Genomic DNA, 24,597 nt, shown 5'->3' with positions numbered 1-24,597 from the left:
AATCTCCAAAAGCGTTTTCACTTTTGAGTAACTGAATATTGTCCTGTATTTGCATCCTCTATTTGATATTTATTTAGTCTTTCTACATGTCTTTACTTAGTTAATACCAGGAGAGATAAATATGGTGGTGCCTTTGCAGTGAAGCTTCAGTACATTAATATAAATTGTACACTAATTCCCCCAAAGCATATATATGTTGTAAACCTGAAGACTTTTCACACAGCTGCTTATTGCTAAACAGTGCCTTGTCCAGAAGGGGACAATCTGTGTCTCTAATTGCTGTCACTGAAGCCGAGATTCATTATGTGACTTTCCCATTAAAATGTGAGCATTAATTTGTATAATGAAATATCACCCACTGCAGTGTTCATTAGCCATGCCCTACTGTATACGGCACATTGTTAGCTACCTAGAAACTGTAGTTAATTTCACTAATGGATATTTCCCTACTTAGTGTTTGGTAGGAAATTTATACTGTAACATTACCTCTTAAACTTTTAAGGAAATTTAAATTCAATCAATTATTTTCAACAAAAGTTTGGGATGTCATTAAGGCAGGAAGAGCAAGTTTGGGGGGCTGCGGAGAAGGAAAATGGGCTTTTCGCTCATTTTAGAAATGGAAAAATGATAGAATTTTAATCCAAAAACAAAAAGTTAAAAAAAAAAAAAGAATTCTCCCTTTGGATAAGAGGATTTTTTTTTCAGCGTTACTGGGGTGTCTCTTTCCGCTAAGGACCATGCATAAAATCAGTTTAGGGACAAAAACAGGAATAGCGCCCATCTGGACCAAACGTTCCTGAAAATGTCCTCAGTGTGCTGTGATAAATGATCACCCAGCCTGGCTGCCTTACCTGAGAGAGGAACTACAGAAGCACCCAAGGGAAGGTGTGTATACACATGTGCATGGCACCTGGGCTAGATGCTGACCTGCCCCCCTCCCACGCCTGCATCCCAGGCTTCTCAGGAAGCTCCTGGAGGCTGCAGAGCACTTTCCAAAATGGCACAAGGACTTTGCCATCTCTGTGAGGCTGGCGGATCAGGGCCCCTCCACATGCCACAGTGACGGATTCTCTGCCTCACCACCTCCCTAACCTCACCGTGCTGGTGCAGAAACTGAGGCACGCGGGGTGAAGGGGGCCTGGCCTCAGGCCAGCGTGAGGTGGGGGGAAGGAAGAGCCAGGGTGCACAGTACTTCCCTGTGAAATCGCCGGGAGGCTGCGTCAACACACCTTGTGGGCACAAGTCACTTCCTTTCCTCCCGCTGGTTATGGTGTGGACACACACTGTCAAAGAAATGGTGCATTAATTGCCTAAAACAAGCCAAAAATTGACCCAGAAAAGTCAAATTATCAATACAACGCGGTGGTTAAGAGAATGGGATTCCAGACAAAGCAGATGTGGGTTAGAACCCACAATCCAACGCTGGGCAAGCTGGCATCTTTGACCTCAGTGTCCCCCCTGCAAGGTGGCGGGGTGGGACCTGGCGGCAAGGACTGCAAGTGGATTCGTTGTGCTCAGCACAGGCCAGGACACATGTGCAGACAAAAGTGCTACTACGGTTACTCTTATTTTAGTGGTTGCTCTATCCCTGTTGGCTGGACTTTACGGAGGTCATTTGGTTGCTACCATGCTGTGTAGACATGACCAGTCATAAGGCAAGTTAACTCCAGCCCCCTACCCCTGCGGCCCCCTGTCAGATACACACGGCCCTTTGGGGACACTGCAGAAGAGAAATCCTCTCACTTCACGATTCTCCTGGTCTTGTTGGGACAGGGAAACCTGGTACCTGGAGACAGAATGTAGATGATTGCCGAAGAGGGCACTCGCGTCCCACTTGGGGGACCCAGTTGCTGCATCGTGGTGGTTTTGGGCACGCCCCCCAGCCCACCCTGACCACGGTGGAAACCCCAGAAAACCACTGCTGGCCTCCTTATGCCAATTCATTCCCATAAAGAGGTTCCCAACCCAGGGCCAGACCAGCACACGCAGCACATCAAAGCCAGATTAATAAACCACGCGCATAATTTGAGAGGGGAAAAAAGTAATGAGATTTATTTTTAATTAGTCCATGAACTTCCGTGCCTCCAAGTTTTCACAAGTGAGGTTTTTTATTACATTCCTCTATCCTGGTCATTTGTGAGACAACAGGCACCTCCTGGGAATCCTGGCACACAGGTAAGCTGACGGAGGGAAACCTGATTTGGGAGCTCAGGCAGTGCCCAGGGTGTTTCACGTGTATGGGGCTCGGGTGGCAAACACACACCTCCAGCCTTTCCAGGACTCATCAGCACCTGCCTACCTCCTGCACACGAAGCACCCCCTGGACTCCTGCAGGTGTCCCTCGGGTGAGGTGAAGGAGGGAGCACTGGGGCAAAGGATGACAGCTGATAAAGAAGTCACTGGCTAAGCTCAGGGGCAACTGGGGGACAGCCTGCCTCCCATCACATGCTATGATTAAATGTTTGCTGGTGCACGTCCGAGATGGTTAACAGCACGTGTCAACTGGACTGGGCCACAGGTGCTCAGATATGTACTTAAAGATTATACTGGATGTGTCTGTGAGGGTGCTTCTGGATGTAATTCACATTTGAATGGGGGGCTGAGGAAAGCAGATTGCTCTCCCCAATGAGGGTGAGCCCCAGCCAATCAGTTGAAGGCTGAGTAGAAAGCTCCCTCTGCCTGTCTTTGAACTAGGACTCAGGTCTGGCTGGGATTTACACCATCAGCCCTCCTGCTTCTCAAGCCTTTGGACTTGGAATGGAGTTTATGCTGTTCTGCCCTCTGGTCTCCTGCAGGGGCAGCTGCAGATCTTGGAGCTTCTCAGCCTCCGTAATCATCAAGTGAGTCCATTCCTTATAATAACTCTCCCTCTCTATCTATCTCTACCTATAGCTATAGCTATCTATATCTAATCTATCTCTATCTACACACACTACAAACACACACACACACACACACACACACTTATCTCAGGCAGCCTCCCCTGGGTGGGCTACAATGCACATCTTCCCTGCAGGAGCCATGGAGGGGCTACCTCTAGAATCTGAGGGTCATGGGGAACATTGTCACCTGGGGTCCTCAGGCGCCAACCCCTCTGGGTCCAGCTGGTGCTCAGGGACAGCAGAAACGTGCTAGCTACCTGCAGCCTCCCCTAGCCCCAGGTGTTCAGAGCAAGCTGACTGGTGCAACTTCTCAGCACTGCTCCAATGAACAGGTGCTGGGAGAAGAGGAGCAGTAATTGAGTTAATGTCATGGGGTTTAAAAGGGAAAGTGGCTTTTATCAGTGGATGTTATATGATCATGGCTTCCTATAAAAATAGAGTTGGATGGAAGAATCTAGAGAATGTACCATCTCATATCAGAACCAATTAAAATATATTTATTACACATTGGTTTTTTAATGTGCTCATACGGGTCCATTACAGAAAAACTTCAGAAGGTGGCATTCTGGGAAACATGTACTTTCTCCTGGGCTGCTGTCCTCTGGCCACATCACCGGGAAACACAAACACACAAAGAGAAAAGGAAAGGCAGACCAGGCCAGCCCCATGCCTGGGCGGCACTAACCTGACTCCTCACCAAATAACTAGGCTTTGATTTGTAATTACTCATGTAATCGACACTTTTGCATCATCAGAATAGATGTTTACTTTGGTGATTTTGAACATGTAATACTTTCTGTTCTACTCAAAGGCACAAGGGTAAGCATTTTCCGACTTCTTTGTTCTATGATAAGAAAGAAATTGATCTTTATCTGGTTACCATTCTGCCTTTTACACTGCAAATATTGATGGGGGCGGTGCAGGGGGGTGCTTGTGTGCCTGATACATGATGTCCCCAAGACTTTTTTCATTTTCTTCCTTATTCTGGGAAGTTTCCACAATGCCTGTGTCCATGGCCTTGCCTTGTGCCTCTCAGTGTCCACAAACACCATCAGTCACACACCTTAGAAGTTTGTGAAGCAGGGGACTCCCTTGGTGGTGCAGCAGTTGAGTGCTGGGCTGCAAAGCTGCCTGCAGCCTCTGCAGCACCGGTTCGATCCCCAGACGCCAGCGAGGGTCCCACATGGCGGACAGACCTCTCCTGCTGCGCCCGCTGCTCCCCTCAGCAGTGTACTTCATCAGTCTGCCTGTTCTGCTCCCTGCTCTGGCTCTGGTGAATTCTCTCACCCTTCCACACATCTGACTGTACCAGTGCTTGTATAAATAAATAAATAAATAAATCTTTTAAAAAAAAAAGAAGAAGAAGAAGTTTGTGAAGCGGGAGATCAGGAAAAGAAATAATTCTCAACTTTTAAAACTTCTAAAAGCAGCACCTATTTAGATCCAGCCAGAAGCAATAGGACTTTTGCTATCTTCATTCCATTTATCTGGAATATTCTGTTGAGTGTCTACTCTTACCCAGGGGCCAGCAAGGACTCACAGGCCAGAAGAGCTCTGGTGGGGAGGCACAGCCCTACCTCTCTGACCCTTCCTCCCTAGCAGGCAGGGCTGGCCTCCCTCTGATTTACCAGCACCACTTCACAAGCCTGGCCCAGGTGCCAGCATTTGCAGCTAATGAAAGGGCAGCATCACAGGGCGTGCCTGGCCATGTCTCCTGCTCCTGCAGACAGGCCGATGGTGGATGCCTTGTTGAACTGCCCACCCCATCCTGGCGTCTGCGGGTGCCCCCTAGAACTGCGACCACAACTCAAAAGAATCTAGTTACAACTTGGGAAGGCAAGTGGAGATTGAAATGATCCAGGAAATCCTTGATCTGAGCTGGCCACCAGGAGGGTCTCCCTGGGAAGGGAGCACTGAAGCTGAACTGAAGCTGAGGGGGGTGATCCAGTGCATCTGCCTGGCGGAGAAGTGCAAAGACTCTGAGGCAGAAACTCAAGGGCCCCTCAGGAGCTGAGCTCCTGGGGTGAAGAGAGGGGTCTTTCCTCCATGGCCTGGATGTGACATGTGCAGTCGCTGCCTGCTGTGGCTGCCGAGGGGCTTCTGTGCACTGGCTGCCTTCCCGGAAGGCCCAAGGGTCCCCATGGAGGAGCCTTGTTTCTTCTGTGCCACCTGGCACAGTGCAGGGTTTACAGGAGGAAGGTCACTCCCTGCTCCTGGCATGTGTCCTGTCATTCAACCTTTCAAATGAGTTGAGCATGCCTCCTAAGTGTGGGTCCTCTTGCAGGCCCTGCAATTCTAGCAATTTAACAGACAGGCAACATTGCCACCTCACATTTTACTGCAAGACAAACAGTAAATATGGATATGAACAATGAAACGGAACAAGATAATTTTGGAAAGTGTTGAGTTTATGAAGAAAATAAGGCAGGGGCCTGAGGGCTATTTTAGACAGGCTCAGGGACAGTCTCTCTGAAGCTAAGAACATTTCGGTGGAGGAGAAGGTCCTGCAGCAGAGACAGTGCTGTGCATGGGAGCAGGAGAGAGGCCAGGGTGGTTTGCGAGAGATGTTGAGGGAATATGAGTGAGACCTGAGGCTGAGGGACTGGGGGGATTAGTACATGGCTGTAGAAGCCCCCTCTGTCCTATGAATCATCACACAAGGGACAACAGGGGAAGTACTGGGAGTGGAGGGGGTCACCAGCGTGGGCAGTGGCCACACCCCCTTCTGCCTCCCACTCTGCATGAAGACAGCAGCCCCCTGGCCACTGCCCCTGTCCTGAGGACCCCTCGGCACCAGGGCTATTTGCAGGCACCAGGTGAGATGCCAGATGAGGGCTCCTGGGCTTTAACCACACAATACATGAGACCTGTGTGCACGGAACCTCCCGGGTACCCTGAGCTTTATTGATTCCTTGGGAAATAGACCACAATTATTTTTGAAAATAGATGGCATATTTGTCTATCCTCTGAAGCAGCTCACACTCCAATAGATAAAGTGTCGGGAGAAAAATCAAAGAAAATGGAGGTGTCCATATCTCAGATAGATTTTTTTTTTTTTATTGGCAACATGCAAACAACTAGCAGAAAAGCAAAGAGGAACCATGACTCAGGGACGAGGTGGAGAGGCGGAGAAAAGCCTGGCTTTCAAGGGGCTAGGACTTCCCCCAAAGTGGGTAAGTGACTTAAGTGGTTATGCAGCCATTTCCCCACATTTGGTGAAGAGCGCCTCAATTTTTTTTTTTTTTGAGGAGACCTAGTGGTAAGTGTGGGGGGGCTCATATCACCACGGCCGACCCCAGGAGGCGCTGCTGAGTTCCCTGCGATACACCTGGGAGTCTGAGCAGGTTCCCCCAGCCCCTTGGCTCATCTGTTTCTGAAAGACCTGAGGGTCTGGCCCACCTCAGGGTTGGGATGTGCCACTTCAATGCAGCAGGAAGAAGTCCCCCTCAAAAGGCCCTAGCATGTCGGCCAAAGCAGCACCCTATCCGCAACCAGGGTCACAGGACAGCTACCTCACTTGGGAGAGGGTGAAGTCAGGACCAAGGACCTTCACGTCTGTCCGGATCCACACAGTGGAGAACAAGGCCCGGGAGAACTTGACAGTGTTAGTCACTAACACTGACAGTGACCATCAGACCTGGGACAGGGCTGTGGTGGGATCAGGAGGGGCCTCCCTCCGGAGTGAGCACCTGTGCGTCCAGCTCTCTCACCTGTGTGTATCCTCAGGTGGACCTTTAGGTGATGGGATGTCCGGAAGGTCTTCCCACAGTAGGGGCAGTCCTTCATGGCCGAGCCCAGGCTCCTGTCGCGAAGCAGCGCGGGCTGCTGGACGCCGGCAGCTCTCCCAGCCTCCTCGCCAATGTCTGCATCGGAGGAGAAACGTTCTCACATCACTTCAGCACATGTCAGAAGTGGTTCGCACCAAAACTGCTAACACCACACAAAGTTAAACATGTCAATACTACACCTGTCTATTTCATTCTTTAAATCTGACAGAATGCTGACAATTCATGTATTTTCTTGTTATTCTCTTAAATTATTTCATCTTTCCTATCATCATTTTAAGCAGCATATGGTACCTTTATATTGAACTGAATTAAACAAGAAAAGAAACAGCTGTGTCAGCAGCTGGTTTGATTTCTTCTTTTGCTTAGCTCCTATTAAATATTTTTTTTCAAAAGTTTAAAAATGTTGGTGTTTGTTGAATCTGATTAATTTATAATATGGACGAGCTGGAGAGTTCACTATAGGATTGAAATCTCATTTGCATTATATCAAGCCACAAACGAAGACAAGGCGTCTCGACTCAGTCCCTAAGACTTGCAGACACACAGCTATTTTGGGACAGGGAAGAAAATTATCCCAAACTGATCATTTCTTCCTTGTAGAGCCTCATGCCCATCTCTGGCTGGTGTAATCTCATGAAAGGGAGAAGAAAAAGTATGGAAATGCACTTCCACAATTAGCCCATGATAAACATATAGTGACATATTCAAAGTCATGTGCAGAAACTCAGCTGCACAACTCCCATAAACTCAGAGCACTGCAGTTAAATCTTTGTGCAGTGACTTGAGAACTTCCTCTGTAAAGTATCAATACAAATTTTCCTTCCTGCTGTTATTTGTTATGTAACCCAAACCATTAGAAAATGGAATAAAATTTACATACGGCTGCCTTCTGCACAGAAATGATGGGACATAATAGTAAATAAAACTGTGAAAATATCTAGTGGTTGGAGGATATGTTACTGCAGCCCCCGAGGCCTGACATCACACTGCCAAGGAGGCGACATTGGAGAGCAGGGCAGGAGCTGGGGATCCGTGTCTCAGTGGAGGGGGGACGAGCCTTCTCTGGACTAGCGTTTTCTTCCCGCCTGGAAGGCCTCCCTCCCTGAAGCGCTGCAGGCTGACATGTGGGCACAGAACCCCAGCTCCTGAAGCTGGTGGGGTCCACCCTCCAGGCACACAGGAGATCCCCTGGGAGAATAAGGGGACCCTCTGGGATAACGAGTAGACCTTGAGTTCTGCGTAGAGCAGAATCAACAAGATTTGTACCTTCCAAGCAATGGAAATTGCAAATTGCTTTTATTCTGCCACACTCATTCCTGGTGTTCCCTGCTAAGAGCCAAAAGGGAGAGACTTACAGGCCATGAACAAGATAAAGGCAAACACACTTGAGTCTTATTTGGATGTTTGCTCCCAGCAACTGTGGGAACCCTTTGGCTGGAGTGTCCTCTCTGTTTGGCCTATGTCTGCAATACCGACACCCTGGAAAAGTTCTTGAAATTTCCTAGACTTGCCTAAAATCCTTGGGAGAGCTGCTGAAAGGACCTAACTGCCCAGCAATTTTCCTTCATCACTTTGCCCAGGTAGAGGACTGAGCGCCTCCAAATAGAACCACATTTCATCCCGCCTCCAGCCACACCACAGCCTACTGGTCCATGCCCCACACTTTGCATCGAATGATGACTCCTGGCAAACCAGCATGGGGCAGTGTGATCAAGTCACAGCAAACATGACCCTTGTGCTGCCCAGCAGGTATGCCCAGAGCACGCGGAGTCCTCAGGGCTCATCCCAGACTCTGCATGAAGGGGCCAGACGGCTTACAGTTCAGGACAACAGCGGCCAGATGTCAGCCCCAAGGCATCTCCTTGTATTCACCTTCCTGCCCGGTCACCCCCGTCCCAGACACTGATTGCATTTGCTCTCCCAGCATCACTCGCTTGCCTTCTGTATGATCATGAGGGCAGCTTAAAATCACAATAACCCTGATTAAATATCCTCCCCAAGTGCTCGCTGTAATAGTTAAGAAACCGTATTTAAGTTAAGAGGCCGACAGCTGTCAATTTGAATTATAGGCAAAACTAAGTGCCCCAGATGGAGCAGGTGGGCAGGTGTGGACTCCGGATGTTGAATTCCCGCAGGTGCTCACACTCTGTGGCCTGCACGGGAGCATCTCCCCAGGAGCCTGCCCCTAAAAGCCCACTTGTGACAGAGCAGGACTGTCCAGGAGGCTGGGGTGGAGCATGGAGGATGTATTTCAACTGAAGCTTTTGCTGAGTCGCTGCTCAATTGAGGCGCCTTCTAGATGAACACACAGCGACTCCATCTCACCATCCTGGAAGGTTTTACAGAAGTTTCTGGTGAGCCAACCTTCCTATATGTCCCCCCAGCAACCGCCTGTTTGTGCATTCTTTTATCTTTCTATCTTGGATATGTGTGGCCCAATAAAAAGAATAAATTTGTAAGATAAACAGCTTCCTTTGCAGATTTAAGAGTCTAATTTTCACTTTACACAGAATGGTTTTTTTGGAGGACCAGAAGGCCTATAGCGTTTACTCTTGGACTAATCCAACTAGAAAAACAAACTTAGAGCGACCATGAAGGAGAATTGTGGGTGGTCCCAGGAAGTGTCCAGAGAGACTGGAAGCCAAGTCCACCAGAGCTGAGGAAGTTCCGGCCCAGCCACACATGCACGGGACCTGCCTGGGGGTCCAGGCCTCGTCCGGATGGGCGGTGGGGAACACAGGGCACACAGGTGGCCCAGCAATACTGAGAGCCCAAGAGGCTCACTCGAGGTTGAGCCATGGATGAAAGCACAGACAGCTATCTTGAGAGACGCCCCAGGATAGAGTCCTGAGGATTTGCCTGCCTCCTACTTTGCCAACAAGACAGACCAGCCCCTTCCCCAGCAACCCCAGAAACAGGTGGTACAAAGAAAGAAGCATTATAAGAGGTAACACTATGATCCTTTATCAGACCTTTTGTGAACTGGCTGAAGTTTAAAAAAAAAAAATTCCTTTTCCTGCAACATGCAGTATCTCCTCCCTCTAATCAGATACTTTTGTGAAGTGGGCTGGGTAGAGACAGGAGGCGGACTTGTGGACAGAGGTCAAGCTCAAACTTATCTGCCACTCCCTGCTGACATGTGAAGGAAGAGACAGCCCTGAGACTCCTAGAGACGCCCCGGGCTTGGGAGCAGCTGGCCACAGGCTCCTTGCCTAACACAGACGCAGCCGGGGTGTGCCCAGGGGCCTCAAAGGCAGGATGTGAATGGGAATAAGATCTTGAGGTCCAGTCTCTTTTCCTGACCCTGCTAGATGATGTGAACTTTATTCTTCAGAAACAGATGTCCTACATGGGCACAGGAGTTTTCCAGAAGACACAGGCTGTATGTGTAGCCCCTCTGGATAAACAAGCTTTCTCCTGCTCCTACAAGCTGAGAGTAGTTTGCTGAAAAAGGAGAGGGGCTCGATATTTCAAGTTATGTTTCAAGAACGTGATATTGGCAGGGTCAGTTGTCAGAGAACTGGCCTTTCTAATATGTCTCCTCAAGGTCAGAAACCATGCCTCTAATACTTCCATTTGCTTGTTCCAAGGTTGGCCTGGGTCTAGGTGACATGAAGGCCCACTGCCATCCCCAAGGGCAGATGAGGGAGGTCCTGCCCCTGTGGACTAAAGGAGGAGTCAGAAATTAAAAATGGCCATGGATCACTTTAGAATCCTCACCATCAACCAAACAAAGGGTCGGAGGCTTAGAGACATATAAGTACTGAAGCCATCTCAGAGGTGACCTGTCTGGCTGTACCCAAATATAATTTGAATTTTTAGATGTCTCATTGTAGACTGAATCTTACTCATATATAATATGTTTGTACTTTAAAAACTTGGTTTATGAAATAATGTTGTGCTTTAAGGATAGAGTCTGACCCTGAACCCTGGTCCTGATGCCCTGGTAGCTTCCCTGATACATATTTAAAATAGGTGTGGGGCCTCCCTGGTGGCACAAGGGGTTAAGATGCAACCAATAAAGCTATCCGCAGCCACTGCAGCATGAGTTTGATCCCTGGCCAGGAAGCTACCACATGGCGCAGCAGACCTTTCCTGCCTCGCCCGCTGCTCCCCTCAGCAGTGTATTTCAGTCAATCTGCCTGTTCTGCTCCCCGCTCTGTCTCTGGTGAATCCTCTCACCCCCCACACCCCTGGCCTATACCCCAGTTCTTGTATGCATAAATAAATAAATATTTTAAAAAATTATAAAAATAAATAAAATGGCCTTGTTTGCCAAGATGGTTGACCCAGGAATCAGAACCTTCTCCTGAGTTCATAATGCCTGGCTGTCTTGAGGCCAACCCATCATGCTTCCATTGACCCTTGGTACCATCTCCCCCAGGGGGAATGCACCTCCCAGGTCTTTCAGCCCCAGCAATTAATTTCTTTGCTGGGATGGGTATCCCAGCCCAGTCTGTCTTCATCCACTGCCTCCATCCTGGCCTTTCTGTTTGTTTTTTTTTTTAAAGATTTATTTATTTATTTATACAAGCACTGGGTACAGTCAGAAGTGCAGGAGGGTGACAGAATTCACCAGAGCCAGAGCGGGGAACAGAACAGGCAGACCAACGAAATACACTGCTGAAGGGAGCAGCGGGCGTGGCAGGAGAGGTCTGTGGCACCATGTGGGACCCTCACCAGCGGCCAGGGATCGAACTGGCGCTGCAGAGGCTGCAGGCAGCTTTGCGGCCCAGCGCTCAAACGCTGCGCCACCGGGGGAGGCCCCTTCCTGGCCTTTCATCCACCAAACCTAGCCTCACCCTACAGTCATATAAGAAACGAGAGGTGTCAGGAGGAAATCACTGTGAAGGTTCTGCTAAATAACCGGCATACCCTTGTATGTGCTGACTTCCCTTGCACTGAGTGGAAGCCACGTGACTGGTTTTGCCCAGTGTCTGGAGGCAACATGGAGGGGAGGTGCGGCTGCCTCCCTCACTTACCACAGCCTCACAACACAAGTGTTCAGAGGACAAAAGCACAGAGAGGAGGCTCCTAGGTGCCTGAATCAGCAGGTGGATGCAGGTTGCCCTGCCCCAGACATGGCATGAGTGAGAACTAAGTCTTGGTTCCGTTAAGTCAGAGATTTGAGAGGCTGGTTGTGGGAGGGAATCAGTAATTGATTAAGAAAAGTAAACCCACTGATGAGGTCTTCTGGGTTTATGGCCAATCTTCCAGGTAATCCTATTAATTCACAGGATGAAAGAGAGCAAGAGTCAGAGAGAGAACAAACGAGCAAAGTGAGACAGAAAAAGAGAAAGCAGAGAGGCTTCTTTTTAAATTACGTATTATCAGTTCTCACTTCATCCTAACTGCCAGGCAGCCTTAAAATTCACACCCCCAAAACTATGTTTTGGAAAGATTTCCATTAAAAAATTTATAGTGGATGATGAGAATGATGATTCTATACAGGAAATGGAGAGTTATCCCAGCAGACTCACTTAAAACATAGCCGCCTGGGCATTTTCTACTTTGTGATAAAAAATGCTATGGGATTTTTTTTATATATTTTATTTATTTATACAAGAGCTGGGGTATAGGCCAGAGGCGTGGGAGGGTGAGAGGACTCACCAGAGACAGAGTGGGGAGCAGAACAGGCAGACTGAGGAAATACACTGCTGAGGGGAGCAGCGGGCGAGTCAGGAGAGGTCTGCTGCGCCATGTGGGTATCTCCCCGGCCAGCCAGGAATCGAACCTGTGCTGCAGAGGCTGTGGACAGCTTCACAGCACTGTGCTCAACCCGCTGCACCACCAGGGAGGCCCTAAAACGCTGTGGGATTTTAACTTCTAGGGAACATCTCGTGTAACAGTAAATACATTTTCCCAGATAAACTGTGCCGTTAATTCTGAAAGTGTGACTTGTGCAAAGAACATCTCAAAAGCATGGCTCTTACTTCATTAATAAAGAAAAAAAAACTATTTGTAGAGTTTAGGGGTAAGAAGGATGCTAAAAAAAACCCCACATCTTTCTTCTTAATTTCTTTGCCTGCATATACCAATATTTCACAAATCTTTTTAGGGGAGCAGAAATAACTGACACCTTGGAGAAAGTCCAAAGAAACATATAGTTCCCTTAAAAGTCTAACGCTTTCCCTTATTTTAAAAACTGAAATTAACAAACTCTAATAAAACAGTGATTACTGTGGTAGAGATTCCTGGTTAAGTAATAAACGGCATTTATTTAAAAAACAATTTTTAATTAATGGTATGCACAAAAATTACAACATTACTGTAAACAATTCCACTTAACTCTTGGAAGACATAACTCGTGCCTTGGGTCAGTATTAATTTGGTGTCTCTGTTGTTTCATCAAAGTTCTCTGGTTTATGATGGCCATATATAGTCATGTGAAGCAGTTAAGCATTAATATGGATTGGCAAAAGTATTTGTTTAAATAGAAAGCTATTTTAGAAAAGGATGTCCACTTTCAAGCAGGCAGCAGCGGCTTCCCTTTGGGTTACCAGGAGCAGGGCTGGGGCACCCTGGTGAGCTGACGCCCATGTAGGGATGGGAGGTGGGGGGTTCTCCATTGCTGTCTTTTCTCGCTGACCCAAGCCCAAATCTGTCCAGAGCTCCATTTGCTTTCGGCAAGACAGGATTTCTGGAACTGGGGAAATAGGTCATTAAAAGGCTAAAATTTGGAGGAAAAGAGTAAGATACTAGGATCTCAAATAGCTTCTCTAAAGCAACATTTTGATGAGTTAAGTGAAAATGAATCAGAAACACATGGATTAAATTTCCCTTAAAATACACAAGGGCTTCAAAATCAAGCACTGTGGGCCAAATGTGTTTCTGGTTTTACCAAGCCCAGAGCCCTTTCCTAATTGCCAGGGGAGTGTGTGGAACCCCCCTGCTGGTGACTGGGCCACCCATGGGGCCTTGGTCTCTGTGATGAAGCTGCTGTTGACAACATCCTCTGTGACCCTGGGGTCACCAGCTTTCTGAGGCCTCAGGGCCGGCTGTGGACTGGTTATGGGGACTTTTAATCCCCAGTCTGGGGCCTGGGACTGTGGATGAGCAGGCAGATTTGGGGCTCATCTGGTAAGAGGCTCTGCATACCCCATCTCTTCTCTCTGGTCTGATCACCAGCGGTGAGCTGGGGCCCATCCTGGAGACTCTCAGGGTGCACCAGTGTACAGGACAGGATCAGCTATGAACTGGCCTGCGTGAGGGGAACCAGGCAGGAGACTCCTTCTGCAGAAGCCCGGCCCAAAAGACTGGTTTGTGCGGGGAGTCCTCCTGGCCAAAAGATTCATGTTTCTTTAGAATGACCCCCAGTTCCTCCTCTAACCCCTGCCTCAGCAGCCCTCACCCCTGCTCTGACCTCACCCTGCCTCCACCTGAATCCCTGCCAGGCTCTTAGACCTCAAGCCCTCCTCACTGGTTCCCCCCCCCCCCCAGGGCTCTGCGTACCCTTCCACCTGGAGTTCTCTTCCCTCAGAATTCACGCAAATTCAGGCTTCAGTCTCAAAGTCACCTCTTGGGAGAAATGCAGCATCTCCCGCTGTCAGGAGTCTCCTGACTCCTGCTCCCAGCACGCTTTCCCTCCTCTTCCTTCCTTCACAGCAACTGTCACCCTCAGGAGACACTTAACTGGCCTATATATCTGTTTGCTTTCGGCCTTCCCTGCCCTGGACCGGGAGCACCACACCCACAGGAGCCATGTACTGCTGTTTGACATCTATCGGCACGTGGTAGATCATAGCTGTGCTCAATACAACTTTTTTCAACAAATGAAAGAATCAGCAAACTGGAGTTCAGAGGCTTGTGACAGCAAGAACTGCTCTGAATACCCCGGGAGCACCTGACCCCAGAAAAATACCAGAATTGTCCCAAAGTGCCCAGTGCCTCCAAGGGCTAGAGTATGATGCCAGCAGCAGGGTGGACAGGTCATGATTGGTGACCAGGGAGGCTTCCTGGAGGAGGTGACCGCAGGTTTCTCCCAGTTCTCTTTCCATTCAGGTAAAGGAACTACAAACACACTTACAATCAGCAAGGCCTAAGTGAGCTTTACAGAAAATGGGTGTGTGTGGTTGAGGCATCTCCCACTTTCTCATTTACCCACGTGTTGGCTAAAAAAGATCTCACTGTCACCAGAAGAAATAGCCTCCATCAGCATGAAGATACAGCAAAACATGTATTTTTTAAAGTAATCTATGCCCTACTGACTATTGTAATTATTGCAAAATATTTGTTTTTCCTTTCTCTTTTTCATAATTTAAATTATTCCTTTCTTAAAAAAAAAAAGAAGCCTCTATTTACCATAAAGTATAAATTCCCAAAAGATGTCTACATAATTTATTTCCCTTAAAAAAGCCCTATAGCTTTTAAGTTCCTCTTATGATAATTTACAGCCCCCTCATGGATGGGTGGCGTGGGGGCTGAGAGGAGGTTGAAGGCGATCTCTTTGACGGCTGGTGTGTTTCAAGGAATCCTTACCTAAATGACATAGAGAACGAGCTGGACTGATCGGTTTTAATATGCACTTGGTCAGTCGCCATAACTTGTGGGGCTGAGTTTTCTCCTGGGATTTGAGCACGTTGAGAGGAGAAGGAATGATTGGGAGATAACACCTCCCCTGGAGGCGTGTTTTGCCATACTCTTTTTTAAACAAAGAAGACATCTTAAGCACCTTGCAATATCTTTCATTTAATCGTTGGCAGAAGGCAGGTCCCTGATGAACGCTGGCCTGTGTCTTTCTCTTTAACCAGCTGAGTGATCCAAGCTTTTAATATAGCCGTTCCAATTATTGTAAAAGTCATCTAGTACCTTATAACCACAAATATTGACAGTTTATTGCACAACACATTCCTGACATTTGAAGGTCACACCATACATAATACATACTCTTTTATAAAAGTGTCTGGAACAAAGAGATACATGATAAGCAATTACCTCTCCCCGCCTGTGACTACGTACAGTCCGGGCCGGCTGGAGGGTGCGTGGAGGCACACGCACCATTTTAAATAATCTATTAAGGCAGCATGGAGACACTCTGGATGGACAATTATGAAGCGGCTGGTGGGCACGCTGCGGTGGGATAGGCTAGCCGGGGCCTGGGGTCCGGCAACCCTCCTCCTCCGAGTTCGGGTCATATTGCCACTTCACCGCAGAAAGCCCTGCCTCGCTCCACAATCGGATTTTCCCCCAAAGCCACTAAGCATAACAGCGCCACAATATGTTCTTGTTTTTCAGATTGGTCTGCATGTGGCTGGAAGGAATTTTAAAATCCACCCAGCCCGGATGAGAAGCGCCCCCAAGCCCAGCCCTCTGCGATGCCCCAGGGGGCACCGACCAGGACTATGGCCACACAGACTCACAGCCCTCTCCTGAGTGGCATTCACAGGGACCCAGCACACAGGTGGAAACCAGGGTGTGGGGGCACAGGCGCTCCCCAATCTCTGCTGATACCAAAGCCCTGCAGATTCTCTGGAGAACATTCCAGAAGCAAGTGCACCCACTGCCCTTCCTCTAAAGGTGGCTCTGTCCAGTCCCCACTGGTCTTTTCAGGCTTGAACAGAAAGGTTCAAGTGACATATTAAGGGGGAAGAGTTTGCAGCCCAAAGGCTTCAGGCCGAACTCGAGTCCCAGCAATTCTTGGAGTGTAACTCTGGGCAAGTGGCATAACCTCTCTGAGGTCTGTCTCCTTATCAGCAACAGGGGAGAGTCGGAATAATTCACTGAGCACAGTGCCTGGTGCAGGATAGGCTCCAATTAATAGTGGCTTTTAACATGAATATTGCCAAAGGGACACGTTGTTGCAAGCACTGGGGGGGGGGGGTGGATGAGAGAGCAGAGACCAGAGACTTCAGGGTCCCCTTGTCTTCCCCTCAGCTCCTACCTATGGATCCAGACACATGCACAAGGGCCAGGATGAGGGCTCATGTTCCCGTCGTGAGGAGTGCAGTTTCTCCAAAGCTCTGACAACCCAGGCAATTTCCCAAGTTAACAGTGAAAAACAATTCAGGCTGCAATTGAGCTTCGCATAGATGACAATCTTTAATCACAGATGAAGCGGCAGGTCATTAGAATCTACACCAAACTCTCTTCCAAACGATACTAATGGCTGTTGTTTGGGGAAATATATATATATATGTATGTATGTGTATATATGTGAGTATAAATGCAAATATATATTATATATATTGAGAACCGTATTAAAATAAATAATTGGCAAACTCTCAAGATAATCAAAAGCTCCTCCAACAGTAATTTTATTTTGATTTCCAGAATGAACATCCTAAAATTTAAGACATGGGACCAAAATGATTTCTGTAAGATGACATGTTTATTAGCATTAAATCCCAGGAAAGAGGGCTTTCTTATAAAGAACACATTTTTGCATCTGAAAAGCATACACATTAGGATGTGTGTGTTTCTTTAAGAAGCTATTCTGTTTTAGAGGGTAGCGGGTAAGACAGGGCACCACGTGATCAGGAGGTTGCTATGGTAAATATGCATTTTTTATTGAAGAGTAAACAGTGGCAGAAAACAAGTGTCAATTGCCAGCTCTGAAGTTACTGCCATTTTTGAGCTGCAGTGACTTACCTAGCCCTTTTTAATTTGAGAACCTTTATCAGACGAAAACTGCCATAGGATCAACATTAAAAAATATATATTTAGTGCACACTGAAGCCTTCAATACCTTGCAATAATAAATACCTTAGCTGACATAAAAATTGGCCAAAAAAAAAAAATTGATCTAGCTCTGCCCGTTACAACAGATAGATCTTTCTAGAGAAATGCTGCCAGGCTGGTGGCTCTCCAAAGGACAAAACCTTAGGTCTTGGCTGAGGCCACAGAGTGGAGGAGCCAAGGAGACAGTTGAGGCTACCCCCACTGTTCATTGTCTTGGTACCTGCAGCAAAACAAAGCCGGAGCCACGTCAGAGGGAACGGCCTCCTGCCTGAGTCATTGTCCTGGCCACCTGATGCCCAGGTTGCTGGAAAGGCATGGACTTCAGCCAACATGACAGTGACACTTTCAGCAAAGTTGTCGTTGGCTTCCCACCTTGCAGAGATTGGCAAAAGCCTGAATTTATTTTTGATATCTCTAAACTGGCAAGTTTATTTTCCTTTGATAGACCCATGAGAGAGCTTTTTCTCCATCATACATCAGACCATGTTCTCAACCTCAGCGAGTCCCCAGTCACATCCTTAGGGGGCCCCCATCAGCTCGCCTGGCAGGGGGAGAGCCGGCTGTGCTCTTCTCTAAGGCTGGGCTTCCTGTTGCAACCTGCAGAGGACAAGGCTGGGGCTTCCCTCACACCCACGAAGGCACATAGTAGGTGGCCAACCACTACTCACCCAACACACAGGTGAATGAATAATATGTGAATAAACTAACTGACCCTAGCTCCAGGCAGGACTAGCTTCCTGGAGAGCAGCTTCTCACAGGAAGGGCAAGTTTGCTAATTCTTCCTTTGCTCACAGATGAAAGTATTAAGTATTGATAAATTTCTCAAAGGGATCTTTCCAGACTTTGGGAATCCCACAGTTTAATCCAAAGGAATCTTGACCAGGGATAAGAGACTGACTAAACAAGATGAACACATCCTCCAAGGAGCCCTCAAAAGGAGGGGACAGGTTGGCAGCCCTACTTTAGGGGAAGGGGCCTGTGGATCTGGAGCAAAGTGTCTGCAGAACCTCGGGAGCGTGCATAGACTGCCCGGGCTGAAGGGGGCCTTGGGCATTAGAACACCAACACACCAACCAAACAGGTTTGCTTGAGTCCAAGATCTGAGTTTGAATCTGAAGCTCCTTGAACTTTACTTTCCTTGTTAGTAAAACTGGATAATAATTGGATAACGGCACTTATCACAAAGGAATCCAAGGGTTCCATGAGACAGGGGCTTTGAAAGATCTTGAGTCCTGGGGAGGGGGGGACAGTCGCTGGCATCCAGGCAGCTGGCTCTGGGCTCCAGTCTCACCCTGCCCCACAGAGCTGTGTGCGGGGGAAACGACCCCTGGGCCACCCAGCCTCCAATACTTGGTGAGGTGGGAAAAATGGCACCCATGTTGCATCCGTTCATGAAGACCAAAGGAGGTGCCGTGAGGAAAGGGCAGCTGGTAGATTTGGGTCCAAAATACTCACAGAACCAGGATAAGCCAGCAGTGATGATGCATGTACTGGATCACCACAGGGGTCCTTCTAGGGAGCCTCACTCCCCACAGTCCCAGGAGGATCCATGATCCAAAACTGGAAATGGAACCAGGTAAAACCACGGGGTACCCAGGGGCCCCAAACTGTTAGGGTACATCTAAAAGGGTCTGGCCATCTGTGCCCACAAAGGCAAAGAAAGCAGACTCTTATTAATTGGTGTACAGCGAGAAAAGACAGGATTTCAATGAACAGATTCCCAATATAACTCCCCAAATTACCCATCCCCTCATGGGTCAATGCCCAGTCAGGTAGGCTCAGCCCAGAGCAGGGTGATGGAGGCCTGAAAGCTCGCCAAGGCACCTTCTGGTAGGAACTACAGCAAAGGGGTTGGGTGGGTCCCCGAGAGCTGGGACCGAGGGAGAGACCCAACACTGAAATGTACCATATAATCCACCACAAGTTCAAGATAACAGCTGCTGTTGTCTCTGCCAAAATGCTAAAGTCCCAGTGGCAGCCTCTCTGCGTGTCCTTAACCTGCAGCCTCTCTCACCACATGTGTCTCATCCCTACTTCATCCCTCCTCCATGTATCCATCTACATAATCTCTCTAGCCCTCTCCCAGCTGACCCCCCCACTCCAGCCCATTCAGCATGACATGCTGGAAACTGTAATCCAGGCGGCTGCATGTAAGGGGGGGCAGGGAAAATGTGCCTGTTCACTGCACTGCTGTGCTCCTCCCCCTCATGGAGACGCGTTCTGTAAGAGGAAGATCATTTCCCACGTGCAAAGCAACCCCGGCCCCAAGTGGCAGGAAGTCCATCAATACGACTCCACCTTTTTTTCATCCCAAACTGATGGCTTATTTGGCACATGTCCTCAGCACGTCCTAGACACAGCAGAATTACTGCCAACAGCCCTGAAGGTGTGTCAGTGGGGTGGGGAGGAGGACCTGCGGGGGAGTGGAGCACTCATGTGACAGGGAGGGATCAGAGCACACAGCACTTTCTGCAGCTCAACCTTCCTCCCGCACCGGACAGGGAGGCAGTGGGCAGACATCTTGAGAACCCTCATCCAGACCACAGACCAGCAGGCTCCTCTGCTCTGTGCCCCAGAGACTTTCGGACTCACTCCTGTCCAGTCCCAGGGAAGCACACTCAGTGCTGGGCAAGAGTTCTAGAACTTGAACTGTCCAGTGATGCGTCTGAGCTGGACCTTCCCTCTTCAACGCATAAGCAGGCCACAGAGATGCACTCCTGTCCCAGCCTGTCCCAAGTCAGGCCTCCAGGGCCTCCAGGAGGAGGAAGGTGAGAACTTTCTCACTGACTGACCCTGGTCCTCTACCAGAAACAAAACCTCAAACTCCAGCCCAGCCCTACCACCTCCATCTTGCTCAGTTAACCCCACTCATTCTTAAGGGTTGGCTCCAATGTATCTTTCTTGGAAGACATTCTCTGACTCCAGGCTAAGTCAGGCCTACCCTGATCACTTCAAAATATAACCTCCAGGACAGAGTCTGTGCTCAGCATGCCTGCCGGGTTTCTGTCTCCTCCTGACCTACCTATACTCTGAGGGCTGGGCTGGAGTCTGTTTTTCTCACTCTGTGTCCCTAAGACCTCCTGGCGCATGATGAGCGCTTGGTAAATACCGCGACTCACCGGCTGAACACGTGAATAAAGGACTGAATGAATGGCTTTGTGGGGTTGGGTAAGACAGTCCGTGACTGTGTCATCAAAGGAGGTCCCCTTTTTTCTTTAAGTTCTTAACTCGCCTCCTCTGACCTGCCCGTCCCCCTAACTTCAGTACAGGCGGCCTGAGCTGAGTGGGCAGAGGCTGCTGCAAGCTCTCCTGGAAGGAAGGGGGGATGTGGACACAGGTAGCTCTGAGCTCTGTGTGGCTTCAGTCCCCACCACCTTGCCCTCTGTCAGCCCAGCTCACTGCTCCCGGGGGTGCCTAACTGCTTCTCCTCCAGGCTCTCTTGAGACAGGGTTCTCCCCTGCCAGAGCCTGACTCCCCCAGGGGAGAACGTGGCTTCCCTGAATCTCACCTGCCACACCAGCATCCATGTTTGTCCCCCCTCCCAGGGCAGGGTCCTCCCTGCCCAGCCAGAGTGACGTCCACACAGAGATGGGGTTCTGTTCTGCAGCCAGCAAGGAGCTCTCAGGACCCCCACCCCAGAAACTGGCAGGTGTGTATGACACCGACAAAGAGGCCCTGGACCACGCTGGGGAGAAAGCAGTGTCCAGGTCCCGGGCTGCACACCAGGCCATTTGTTCTGCCTGGTACTTCTGCTAAGTTTCTGGGCCTGAGGAAGAAGGCCGCCCCGACATATGTTCTTGGTGGTGTCCCACCTCACTGGCTTCCCATGTGCATGATGCTTGTTCTCTTCCCTCAGCCTAAAACCCCCGCCCTCCAGGCTTTCTCTTGGCCCCCAGCTAACCCTGAGCGGGCGCTGTTCATATATTTACTGCTGGAGCTCTGGTCCCCAGCAGACGAGTGGTCTGTCTGGTTTACCGTGGCACCCCCAGCTCCTAGCTAGGCATCAGGTACATAGTAGGCACTCACTATGTTTTGCATGACTAATAACCATTTGACAAGCTGACACCACTTTGCTCGAGTAGATACTGGTGCATTTTTCTTTAATATGGAAAACTGCTTCCCCATCCCCTTTGTAAACCCTTCCACACTAATATTCAAAGCAGAGCCACATTCACACAGCACATCGTCCTGCAATGCTAATTTCTATCCCATAACCGAGAGAGACAACTAAATGTTGCAAGGTTATTCAAAACTCCTGCCCCTTATCCTCTCACTTCTCCTTAGGGGAAAATTGCACAGGAATACATTTCCTCATCTGTATGTTAAAGCACGCTTATAATCCACCTATCATGATTGCAATTTTGGGAATCAAAACGGAGATCCAAAACAGCAGAGTGATCTACATTTTAGCCACATATATTATAATAAATTAAGTCAAAGAAAGAGTTCTGCATTAACTCTCACGCACTTCCTTTAATACCCCATAAGGACACGGGAGCCAAGCTCCGTGCGAGCCCAGGCCTCCTCCGCCTGTGCCAGAGCCGCCCCATGACCCTGCCCATGCCTAGAAAGGGAGGTTCCAGGTGCCACCTGTGCTGCCAGGTGATGGCAGAGCCCCATCCCATGTGTTCGAAGCATTGACAGAACCAGGCTTTGCAGCAGAGGCTCAAAGTCACAGAGAGGCTGCTGGCACCTGGTCAAGGGCAAGCAGGAACTGAAAGAAGCAGGCAGTCGGGCCGGGCAGAAGGGTCCTCATATGACCTCTGTGGACAAGACACCTGGGGGTGCTCGGACCCAGAGACTGAAGGGCCATGAGTGTCCAGTACCTTAATGACTCAGCCCAGTTCCTCTTCCAAGCCTGGGCCTCTGTTTCCACTTCTGGAACATATGTGATGGGCATCCCCAACATTCAGCACACAGTGTTTTCATCTGCTAAATTGTTTTAACATTTCAAAATTCAGGACATTATATACATAACCCTAGTCTCCAGTTTCTCCTGAGAAACCGTCCTCTCAGAAGGATGGGTCCAGGGTGCTCAGGACAAGTGGCTGATGTATTGGGCAGGGGGTGCTTCCTCCCCAGCTGCCCCCCCCATCCCTGCACCCACACTACCTGGCTGCCCCCGGCCTGCAGCCCCGTTCTGCATTTCCCTCTCAGCCAAGCTGATCCCGGACACCCTTTCCACCTTGAAAGACAGCCTGTTCAACCTCAGTTGAGCAAATAAGGCAGAAGTCTCCAGACTAATTCTCATAATTATGACGGGCCTATTATTTCAAAGTCGGCGATGATTGTGGGGTCAGGTGCTCAGAGGAAGAGGGAGAGAAATATACTTTAAAGTGATAGCAAGTATCCTTTGATTCTTTGCTATAATACCAAATTGCATCCAGAAACGCTGAAACACGTGCTTCCAACCTTAGTCAAATTTCAAAGCGGCCTCAGCAGGAAGGGCAGTGACGAGAGAGACCAGGGACCTGCACAACCGGACGCCTACCATCCCAGGGCTTGGTGGCAAGGCCCAGCAAGGGGACCCCAATAACCTCCCTGAGATCAGCCTGCCCTGTGGCCCTCTCACCTTCCACACCTGACACTCACCTGTTTCCTCCAGGTGTGGAATGCCACCTCCTCCTTTTTCTCTTCTGCCAAGTCTTCCCACCCAACCTCCCTCTCAGTCTCTTTATGACACCCCCACCTCTGAATCTTTTCTGGACATTTCTACACAATGTCCTGCTGCTCTGGGAGGCTCGCTAGCTTTTCCCATGTGTTTTGACTCCAGCCTGCTTACCAAGAGTGCCCTGTGGGCCTGCCTGTCTCATAATCACCTACAAAGCCGGGCGAAGGCCAGGCCCACGGAGTCACTCAATAAACACATGTTGCTTGACCTTTCCATTGTGAAAGACACCGCTATTATCTCCTCCGGGGCTTTCTTTGTAGGGTTTTTCTGAGGAGAAAGCTGCTCTGACCCAGTGACGGGAAACACAGTTGACTTTCTGGCCTCCATTTTCGCACGGTTGGTGCCCCCAGCATTTGCTTAGATGTGAGTTAAGTCACCAGCCAGCAGATGTGGCTGGTGTGTGCTCCGTTCCAGGCACAGGCTGGGGAGACCCGCATGGAGGGCACATAGGGGGCAGGCTGGCCCGTAGAGGCTGCCCACCAGTACATGGGCCCTAGAGCAGGCATCTGGGCTCTCCCACTGTTAGCACCACCGGCCCTAGTAAGGCACCCCACTCTCCCCACAGTCCTCATTTGTCTGCGAGAAGTTTGAACACAGAGAATGGGGTGACGGAACCCACTACTCCTTCCCACTCTGGTCTGCTCAGGGCACATCTCTGTGTCCTTCTCTGACTTCTAAGGCTCCCTTTAAGTAGCAGGACAGAAGCCCTTTGGGGTCTGCTTCCATACCATGCACCAGGGACTCGTGCCATGCAGCTGAGCCTAAGGAATCCGGGGTTCATCTGAAGCCTCAGAGGTTGCTGCTGCAGTGGGTGCTAGGGCATCCAGCAGAGGCTGAAAAAGGCACACTGAAGGAGCCCAAAATGCACGTGGGTGGGCCAAATAAACACACAGCAAGTATTTCATGATGATGAAATACAACCCAGCCAGTGTTACAATGGGTGAAGACTATGATTATGGTGACAGCAGCTACCTCTGATCAGGTAGAATGTGTTCTTTTCCCCACTGTACAGACGGGAACACCACAGCATACAGAGGTAGAACCCCCAGTCTAGGCTCACATAGCTGCAGAGGGCCAAGCAGACTGGAGTCAAGGACTCTGAGCCCTGAGACAGGACTCTGGGGACTTCGCAGAGTGCCCATGACATGGCCTAGACAGATGGAGACAAAGGGACAGCAGGGGCTGCACTTGTGGGAGCCCAGTTCAGAGGGGCTGCAGTGTAGGAGTGTGGGGGCCCTCTAGAAGTCAAGCAAAAAGCTGGTGTTCGTGCAAGAGCAAAACCAAGTCCCAGGCTGAGTGGTGCTGGGCAGAGCAGCAGGCCCGGCCTTCCCACCTGCAGGCCACCTTCTCGTGCTCACTTTTTTCTGCTCCAACCAGAAACAATGACTTTCACACTCATTCTGACCCAGAGCTTGTGGCCATCAGACTCTTAGAACCATTTCCAGAAAATACATCTCATAGGGCATGAGCCAGCCCACTGCCCAGCCACATCCACCGATTAAGGGGAGGGAGGGAGGCCCTCTGAGAGGTCTGAGAGCAGACCTTTTTATTTTTTTCTTGAGGGTGGGGGGTCAATTGA

General features: G+C 49.4%; 1 protein-coding gene across 2 annotated transcripts in view; it reads right to left on the bottom strand.

Annotated features, from left to right (window-relative positions):
* Window positions 1–24,597, bottom strand: part of ZNF536 (zinc finger protein 536) — a gene marked incomplete at both ends in the record, with an annotated part of 235,187 nt that overhangs the window by 153,936 nt on the left and 56,654 nt on the right. For both annotated transcript variants that reach the window (XM_084257695.1, XM_084257696.1), the window contains one exon: window positions 6,593–6,745. In XM_084257695.1, coding sequence (XP_084113821.1) covers window positions 6,593–6,745 — 153 coding nt within the window. The remainder of the gene's footprint in view (window positions 1–6,592; window positions 6,746–24,597) is intronic.

This window comes from Talpa europaea, assembly GCF_964194135.1.
Source record: "Talpa europaea genome assembly, chromosome: 16".
NCBI classification, from domain to species: Eukaryota; Metazoa; Chordata; class Mammalia; order Eulipotyphla; family Talpidae; genus Talpa; species Talpa europaea.
The sequence above is the reverse complement of the archived record's forward strand: the minus strand, read 5'-3'. Positions and strand labels throughout refer to the sequence as shown.